Source organism: Sphaerodactylus townsendi, linkage group LG04 (genome assembly GCF_021028975.2).
Source record: "Sphaerodactylus townsendi isolate TG3544 linkage group LG04, MPM_Stown_v2.3, whole genome shotgun sequence".
NCBI classification, from domain to species: domain Eukaryota; kingdom Metazoa; phylum Chordata; class Lepidosauria; order Squamata; family Sphaerodactylidae; genus Sphaerodactylus; species Sphaerodactylus townsendi.
The window spans coordinates 92,266,718-92,276,103 of NC_059428.1; the positions used below are offsets into that span (position 1 = coordinate 92,266,718).

At 42.5% G+C, this 9,386-nt stretch overlaps 1 protein-coding gene across 1 annotated transcript; it reads left to right on the forward strand.

The window, feature by feature from the left end:
• Nucleotides 1–1,899: 1,899 nt before the first annotated feature.
• SLC25A6 (solute carrier family 25 member 6) lies at nt 1,900–9,281 on the forward strand. Its single transcript, XM_048492415.1, has 4 exons — nt 1,900–2,129; nt 4,180–4,666; nt 7,877–8,017; nt 8,654–9,281. The coding sequence occupies exons 1-4, from the start codon at nt 2,019–2,021 to the stop codon at nt 8,809–8,811; spliced, it is 897 nt and encodes a 298-aa protein (XP_048348372.1). The 5' UTR covers nt 1,900–2,018; the 3' UTR covers nt 8,812–9,281.
• Nucleotides 9,282–9,386: the final 105 nt, after the last annotated feature.

The window sequence follows — 9,386 nt, forward strand, 5'->3', positions numbered from 1 at the left end:
AACAGCACCTTGGACATTAAAACACCCAGTTAAGATTTTTCAGAATATGAGCCTTATGGTTGTCAAACCTATCAGCAAATGAGCTGCTGAATTTGTAATTCGGTTTCCTGAACTGTCATCAGGGGCAAACCTATACTGATCTGATCTAGAAGTCACTGCTGCGTGAATGACAGTAGCTAGATCTTTGTTTTCAATAGCAAAGTAATTAACCAAATTTTGGGGGGGAACTGAATCACAACTGCTACCTGGTCATCCAGTAGCAATGCTAGGTCCAGGAATACTCCCGTATCATAAATCTGATTTCCCAAGGGAAAGTCTGAAGCTTTATTCTCAAATACCTGTTGTTTTGAGTAAAAAAAACCCAACTCTTTTACTATGGGAATACATGTATAAGTTTCTGCTTGTCCTTAGAAGTTCCTTTCACGTTTCTTGTCCATTCTTAACATCTTTAGTCATTCTGGAATCTTAGGCTGATTCCGCATGGGCCAAAAACAGCAGTGTGAAAACGGTGTAAAAGGGTTTTAAATGGTGTAAAAGGGTTTATACTGTTTTCACACCGTTTTCACACCGCTGTTTTTGGCCCATGTGGAATCAGCCATAATTTCTGGTAAAACAGTTTTTCGTCATGCAGTTGTACTAAATATCAGTTTTATTGAATTAAAGTTCAGACTATGGAACAACAATGATCCCCAATCAAAGTACGTACAACAGTTCAACTTGAACACCTGACAGAATTAACAACAATAGGCAATGGAATGATGGCTGAAGAAATCAGTTTACAGAATTCCCAAATGTAGAACCAGGACCACCATAGCACCTGCCAGTACTTCACCTGGCACTCACCAGCATCCCTCAAAATTGCAAAGGTGCCCACAAACTTGAAAACGTTGGGGATTCATGGTTTACACATTCAACAAACTTAAGTAGTAAAGTGAAGCCACACATCATTACCAGTAAGATGCCAGTTCTGAATCTCCCAGGTTAAGAGAGAAAAAACTTGACAAGTTACATTAAAAAAACCCACCTATTATATCAAAGAAAGTAGTTCCAGCAAAGTCAGCTCCCTCACTTTCTTCTTGCAGGATGCTTTTTATCCAAGCACGTCATTGATAAAATGCAAACCTTAAAATGATGGAAGTCTATTCTGCAACTTCAGAAGTCTTGTTAGGATTATATCTCACTCTGGAACCATAATGTCATTCATTGGTTTACATTATGTGATACAATTTTCAACCCCTTTTCCTCCTTTACCTTTCCAATACATGCCCTCTCTGTGGCAAATCACTCTGCCACAAACGCCAAGCACTCCCTCGGGTCTGCGGCATCGCCGACCAGACCCGAGACTGCAATGCAAATTAAAGCCGCCCTCTCTTCTTCTTCGAAGCCCTTTTTGTCAAGCCAAGCGAGTTCAGCGAGGAGTCAAACTGTGCAAGAACGGCCCCGCCCTTGCTTGCCTGGGGACCAAAATACACAATGCGAATTCCACGAGCCAGGAGATGACCCGAACGGAAAGATATTCCTGCACGTTCCCTTGACTCCTCATTGAGCTCGGCTTTGCATCGGGCAGCGTAGGGCCAGATGCTTCGAAACTCTGTGCGGAGTCAGAATCCTCCGGGGTGTGTGTGTGGTACTATCAAGACTTGAAAGAGCCCCCTGCATCCTGGCGATGCTCCAGTGCACATCAGCAGTGTAACGGAAAAAAGCTCCGCTTCCCCCGACGTTCCTGCCCACCTCAGACCGACAAAGGGCCTCTCACAAAAGCTCAGAGAGTGCGGGCCAGTTAAGCAGACCAGAGACGGCCGAAAGCCCCCACAGCCACACAGGCCGCCCCCTTTTCCTCTCCCCAGGACCCTCCCCTTTGCGCCTTGGCTACCAATGGCGGCAGACGGGCGGGCGGGGCCTAGCGAGCCGGCCATTTAGCTCCTGCTCCGAAAGCGGGCCTTCCTTTTTGCGGGCGTTGAACCGCGCGGATAGTGTCTTTGTCGCCGGGCCCCTTCCCCCATTTCCACACTATCGTTATGGCGGACCAGGCGCTCTCCTTCGCCAAGGACTTCCTGGCGGGCGGCGTGGCCGCGGCCATCAGCAAGACAGCCGTGGCGCCTATCGAGCGCGTCAAGCTCTTGCTTCAGGTCGGGCCGCGATACGCGTATGCTTATTAAAGGGGTGGGGGTGAGATTTGAAGGAGGATTGCGACGCAACTTTCTTGCCTGTGGATTCAAGGTGGGGGGTCTCTTTTACAGCCAGGACAATGGGGCGCTAGGGAGCCGGTCACGTGGCCGGCGCGCGAAATAGCGGGTCTGGTAAAGAGGCTCCGTTTTAGAACGCCTGTTGGAGAGGGGAGGGGAGGGAGAACGATGCAAGGGCAGTTTTGGATGCTCACGACAGCCTTCTCCCACCACCCTTCCGCGCGTTTTTATTTGTTCTTCCTCCGACTTGGATTCTTTTTTAATATGTGGGAGGTAGGCTGCCGTCATCTTCGTCAGCGATAGACGCGCGGCCAATTATCAGTCGCAGAAGGGAGGGCTTGTCTGGGAGCGGAAGCTTAATAGTCGGATTGATGTGAGATGGAGCTGATTGACAGCCTCCCCGCCTCCACTCCTGTGCGGCTTAGCCGTCAGTCCGCCCCCCTGCTGAGTGTGCCCAGGGGTTAGGGGGAGTGACGTTGCATGCGCTGTCTTTGAATTCGGTCCCGCCTCCCCCATTACGTCACAGTTGGAGGGAGGTCGACTGGAGCCCAGCGGCGTCTCGTGAACGAAAAGTGCAGGGCGGGGGAGAGGGCGTATTCTCGACCAGGCGTTGGGAGAATAGTGGCTGGGCTGTGGTAGCTGGAAGGCGGCTTCCTTTGACATGCTCCTACTCTGCCTGAGGAAGGTGTTCGTCGCCTTGCCGTTTGCCTGCTGGGAATGGTGGGGTTCAGCTTCCATTCATTTTGCAATTTTTTGGGGGGTAGCTATGAAACCCTACCTAGACTTGGATAGCCAAGGCTGCCCCAGTCTCGCAAGCTACGCAGGGTCGGTCTTGGTTAGTATTTGGATGAGAAGCCACCAGGGTTGCTAGGCAGAGGCAGGGCAATGGCAAACCATCTCTGTATGTCTCTTTCCTTGAAAACCCTACCATGTAGCCTAGGTTGGCTGTGACTTAATGGCAAAATAAATAAAACCTTGGGATTTAAAAAAAAAAGGATGCCGATGTTAGTATTTTCAAAAATGGCATCTTTCCAGAAATTGTATCTGTATCATTTGGCTGTCTCCCCACATTGCTTCAGATACACAAATGGATTGGGTATTTTACTGTTCCAAGTTTAAGTTGAGCATTAGTTTCATTGAGGCAAACTTACATTAAGTCTAGGTTTATGACATGGTCCATTATGGTAAATTTATCTTTGTTCTGAATGACTCTTGTGCCACCATCAGGCCTTATGGCCATAGCATAGAGCATAAGTAGCCCAAATGAATGAACTATTGTATTTTTTCTGATACTTTTTATTTTTATTGTGGCGTTTAAAGGACACATAAAACCAACATCTCAAACTTCATAAAGTCACAATACAAAAAAAATTGGACTTCAAATAATTATAGTTATCTCCTTCGTTACAGCCAAGCAAACCTTAACAGCCCAAACCAGAGCCCCTGGCACTGAGCTGCAACCCTGTTTTGGTGCTCCCTTGATGCCTCCAGGAGGGCTTCTTAGCCGCATAGGAAGACTAAAACCAAGGAAAAAAGCCTCCCTGTTGCCATGAAACCTTCCATCGGACCCTATGGGCTTATGCCATACAAAAGGGTGGCAAAACTTCAAACCACCAGCGCTGCCATTCCAGTGGGCAAAGGACAGGAGGAAGCTGACTAATATCGGTTTCCACCCTCAGAACGCCCTTGGTTATACCAGCACAGTTTTTTGTGTTAGCAGGCCTATATTTAAAGGGTTTTAGCAATGTAGATGGCTAGTTATTCTTCATTTTATGCCTATTAAAGGTTAATGATGATGAGTTATTCTTCAGTTGATATATTTTAGGCAGTCTTTGGGGTTTGCTTATGATGAACATGTTTACTTAGCTCTTGTAATTAAGTCTTTAAAATGTACATTTGTACTGCAGAATGGAACTAAACACTACTTCTGAATATTAAATATTTGAATCTATATCTGTATTCAAAGTAATAATGAAACCATAATTTCTTATAGGTACAATATGCAAGTAAACAGATTGCCGTTGATCAACAGTACAAAGGAATTATTGATTGTGTAGTTCGCATTCCGAAAGAGCAAGGAATGTTATCCTTTTGGCGTGGAAACTTGGCAAATGTCATCAGATACTTCCCCACTCAGGCACTCAACTTTGCCTTCAAGGATAAGTATAAGCAAGTTTTCTTGGGAGGAGTAGACAAACACACACAATTCTGGAGGTATTTTGCTGGTAATCTGGCTTCTGGAGGTGCAGCTGGAGCTACATCTCTCTGCTTTGTCTACCCGTTGGATTTTGCAAGAACCCGTCTGGCTGCTGATGTTGGAAAGGCTGGGGCTGATCGAGAATTCACCGGTTTGGGCAATTGCCTAGTGAAAATTTTCAGGTCTGATGGCCTACGTGGCTTATATCAAGGGTTCAATGTCTCAGTCCAGGGTATAATCATCTACAGAGCTGCCTACTTTGGGATTTATGACACAGCAAAAGGTAAATCAAACATAGAAATGTTTATTTATTTAAACGTTTAATCAACATCTTTCTTACTTTCCCATAAAACTGCTTGGAATATTAATAAAATGCAAAAAATAGATTTCACAAAAAACATAAAATCAGCTTTTAAAATCACGTTAGGATTGCTTCAGTCAAATCCTAAAAGCTTCCTGAAGATTGAAAGGGAGGGGACTATTCCACAATTGTGGGGCTTCCATCAAAAAAGGTTCTCTCTGATGTACCCAGCAAATGAGCTTCTTTGATTGTTGGGAGTCAGGAGAAACTCTTCCTCTGATCTTAATCAAGCAGGCAGAAGCAAATGGGAGAAGATGGTCCTTCACATGCCCCAGGTAGGACTTTAAAAGTAAAAAGCAGCACCTTGAATTAAACTTGGTAGTGGATGAGTAGCCAGTGTAATCACTGTAATATTGGGGTCTCATGCTGAAGGAATCTTTGCCAACCAGCAGTATAGCCACAGCATGCTGCATTAGCTGCAGCCTCCACACACTCTTCAGGGTAGACCCAATAGAGTGCACTAAACTAGCTCTGATGATCTCAGAACAAATGCAGCTGATGTTGGGTAAGAACACTGAACCACTGCAGCTGCCTGCCTGCCTGGTTTTGCAGATGAGCTACTAAGAGTTAGCAAGAGAACAAGCAAAACAATTGTCTTCAGTGGCAGAAGACAATGATAGAGGAAGACAGACAAATCTCCAAGAGAAGGGAGTACCAGAGTTTGGCCACCACAATTGAGAAGGCCCTTTTTTGGGTTGCTACCTGTCTAGCCTCAGGTAGTTGGGTTACCCAAAGCAAGATATCCAAAATTGACTGGGAATAGTTGGGGTAGGTTAATATGCAAGTAGGTGGTCCTTAACTAACTGAGATTTGTCTTGACCAACTCAGGATGGGTGCACTTGGATGTTTGTATCAGTGCTGTGTCATTTTTTTCTGAAATTAGGATGTGGGTTAGAAATGTGATAACAACTACAGCCCTGTACTTAGAAGTAAAACCCATACAACTATCAGGAGTTGCTTATTAAACATACATGGGATCAGTCTGTGAAACTGGATAGTTCTTGTTCAACACTTTTCCTAAAATCATAGTAAACTGCAGTAATACATTACTTTAGTAAGTGTTATAGGTTATTTGTGAAGACAAATATGTGAAGCAGTCCTTAGTATAGGGTGTTGTGTGGTTTCAGGGCTGTATGACTGTGTTCTAGTAGCATTTTCTCCTGACGTTTCGCCTGCACCTGTGGCTGGCATCTTCAGAGGATCTGCTGGTAATAAAGCAAGTGGAGTACATATACCTCTGGAATGTCCAGGGTGGGAGAAAGAAACATTTGCCTGTTTTAACTAGTGTAAAGGATGCAATTAGCAAGTGTGATTTGCATGTGTTGAGTGGGATCCACTCATTTTAGCATGTGAGTAACCATGAAGAGTGCATAATCAATTAGTGAGGGCATCTGCATAGTAGTAGCCTGGCCTTTTGATCCGTTTAATTGCTTACTGCCTGGAGACACCCTTTGTCTGGGTAGTGTTCATTAGTCACTGGCTTAATTCTAGTGTTTTTCAGTACTGGTGGCCAAATTTTGTTCATTTTCATGGTTTCTTCCTTTCTGTTGAAATTGTTCATGTGCTTATGGATTTCAAAGTCTTCTCTGAGTAGTTTCTAATAGTTGTCAGAGTGGTCCAGAATTTCTGTATTTTCAAATAATTTTCTGTGCTCAGCTTGGTTTATCACGTGTTCTGCTATTGCTGATTTTTCTGGCTGAATTAGTCTGCAGTGCCTTTCATGTTCTTTGATTTGTGTCTGGGTGCTGCCTTTGGCGGTCCCTGTGTAGACTTGTCCACAGCTACACGATATGCAGTAGTCTCCTGCAAAAGTTAGAGAATCCCTCTTATCCTTTGCTGAATGTAGCATTTGTTGAATTTTAGTGGATCTGTAGATTGTTTGTAGGTTATGTTTCTTCATCAGTTTCCCTATACGGTCAGTGATTCCCTTGTTGTATGGTAAGAACACTTTCCCTCTAGGTGGCTGTTAACCTTTATTCATGTAGCTTGTTCTTGGTCTTGCAGCTCTTCTGATGTCTGTAGTACAGTAACCATTAGCCTGTAGAGCCCAGTTTAGGTGATCAGTTTGTCTTGAAGGTTCACAGATTCTCTTTGCATGATCTACCAATGTTTTTATTGTGTTCCTTTTTTGTCCTGGATGATGATTGGAATTTTTATGTAGATATCTATCAGTGTGTGTAGGTTTTCTGTATACTGTGTGGCCCAATTGTTGGTTTGGTTTGCAGATGACTAGGACATCTAGACATTGTAGTTGTCCTTCATTTTCTTTTTCCATAATAAATTGGATGTTCGGGTGGATATTGTTAATATGGTCCAGAAATTTGTCTAGTTCTTCTTCTTTGTGTCTCCAATTTGTAAATGTGTCATCTACATAATGGAACCATATAGTGGGCTTTTTTGGTGCCGTTTCCAAGGCTTGTTTCTTTAAAGTGTTCCATGTAAAAATTTGCTATTACAGGGCTAAGAGGGCTACCCAGGAGAAAATGCTACTAGTACACGGCCATACAGCCCAGAAACCACACAATACCCCAGTGATTCCGGCCATGAAAGCCTTTGACAGTCCTTAGTATTTTAAGGTTGACTGAAATTGATCACTGTCACAATCTGATCTGGGTCAAGTTGCTAAGGACAAGTATCATTAGAGCCAGCATGGTATAGTAAGTTATAGCACTGCAGTAGGACATGGGTAGCTCAGTTTCATATCCCCACTCTTGTCATAAAAATCTTGGACCAGTCACCCTAACCTGAGTGGCTGCCATAAGGATAATGGCTGCCATAGTGGCTGCCATAAGGCTGCCATAAGGATAATGTTGTAAGCCGCTTTCTCCCCAATGGGAAACCAATGGGAAACCAAAAACAGTGTATAATCATAATGCTTAGTGACTTGTTGCATTGATGTTTTGTGCTTAGTCACCAATGCAGCCACCTTGCTTGTAGCTTTTATCAGTTGGTTTGTGTATTTACTGGTAGGTTAACTAAAACTAATGGTGTGTTTTTATGAAGAGTAGATAGAGTCTAATGCATTATTTCATGATTTTTTTTCAAGAACAAGATATTAGTATTTTTTACATGTTGTGATTATGAAGCAGCATCTGACTATTGTTATTTTCAGAAAAATCTCTTTCATTACAGGTATGCTTCCAGATCCTCGAAACACACATATTGTGGTAAGCTGGATGATTGCACAATCGGTAACTGCAGTAGCTGGTGTGGTTTCCTATCCCTTTGACACAGTGCGCCGTCGAATGATGATGCAGTCTGGGCGTAAAGCAAGTAAGCAGTGCTTGTTTTTCTTTTAGAAGAATGAAATAAACTCTTGTTGGCTTTATGTTTTGGTTTAAGTGAAAATTGTTAAATGTCATAACTTGATAAATAGTTAGTTGGAAAGTGCCACTAAGGTTGAGAGGTCTCTGCACCTTTTGGTCTGTGATAGTTCTTGTAGGTATTTATCAGTAATATATGTGATAGTTCTTGTAGGTATTTATCAGTAATATATGTAGCCTTTCTTTGCGGACAAATTCATGCTTAAGATAATATGTAATCATGACAATGTTTCTAAATAAAATGTAATGACTAATGAGTAGGCCATCACACTGATTCTTAAAGGACTGTAAAATCCTGTTGCAATCAATGGAGTTGAAGCTGGCTTCACATATCCATTGTGAGATTGCTTTCCGTGCCTGTTAAACTTGCAGCAAGTTTATTGGTAGTTACATTTTAAAATATATAGTTGAAATGATTTCCTTAACCTCGTATTTTTGTCTAGTTACTTTGTAGTGAATAAGCTCTGAAACATTTTCTCACTAATTCTGTATAGCTTTTAGATTTCTTCACAGAGATATTTAATGTAGCAGTCCTGGTTTTTAAAAATTCTTCAGGTGAACTGAGCTTGATTTATTTTCCCTTTAGGTGACATCATGTACTCTGGAACCATTGACTGTTGGAAGAAGATAGCAAGAGATGAAGGTGGAAAAGCTTTCTTCAAGGGCGCATGGTCTAATGTTCTTCGAGGCATGGGTGGTGCTTTTGTTCTGGTGTTGTATGATGAATTCAAGAAAGTAATATAACTATCTGACTAGAATTGTGAGGTTAAATTGGACAGATCATGTAGCATAACTTGTCATTATGGACCATTTGACTTTCAGAAATTCCTGTGCAGAGTCTACTTATTGGGGCCAGATCATGTTTGTAAGTAGTGTTTAGAAACTACTTTCAGTGAAATGATATACTTTGAAATACCATTGTAAGGCATCAGAATAGGCAGTTCAGTTCACTAATTGTCTATTTTTGATGTTTATTATAGTGGAGGTTATACTAGGTCCAAGGGAGCTGATCTGCAATTGCCTGTAGATCAGCTTGAAGTTTCAAGTCTTATTTTACAGGACCATCAAATTATGTCTGGAGAAGTACCTATGTAACAAATCACGTTTTTTTCATGTACTTAAGCACCACATACTGTTTGCACAGCTGAACATTTAGCATTTGTGTTCTTTTAAATTTGGGGCATTCTGTGAAACAATAAATATATTTAACCCCTCTCCTTGTGTTGTATTTACTGCTACACCTGACATTGGACCTGGTAATTGGAAGCCTTCTGTATTCAAAGAAAATATTTAATTTTCATTCTGGAACTAAGCTTATT

What these genes read in the sequence shown, in the direction of transcription:
- SLC25A6 (XM_048492415.1), top strand. Translation starts at nt 2,019, where the DNA reads ATGGCGGACCAGGCGCTCTCCTTCGCCAAGGACTTCCTGGCGGGCGGC. An exon ending in GCGTCAAGCTCTTGCTTCAG is followed by an intron (nt 2,130 to 4,179) that starts GTCGGGCCGCGA and finishes AATTTCTTATAG; the next exon opens with GTACAATATGCAAGTAAACA. An exon ending in GCAGTCTGGGCGTAAAGCAA is followed by an intron (nt 8,018 to 8,653) that starts GTAAGCAGTGCT and finishes TTTTCCCTTTAG; the next exon opens with GTGACATCATGTACTCTGGA.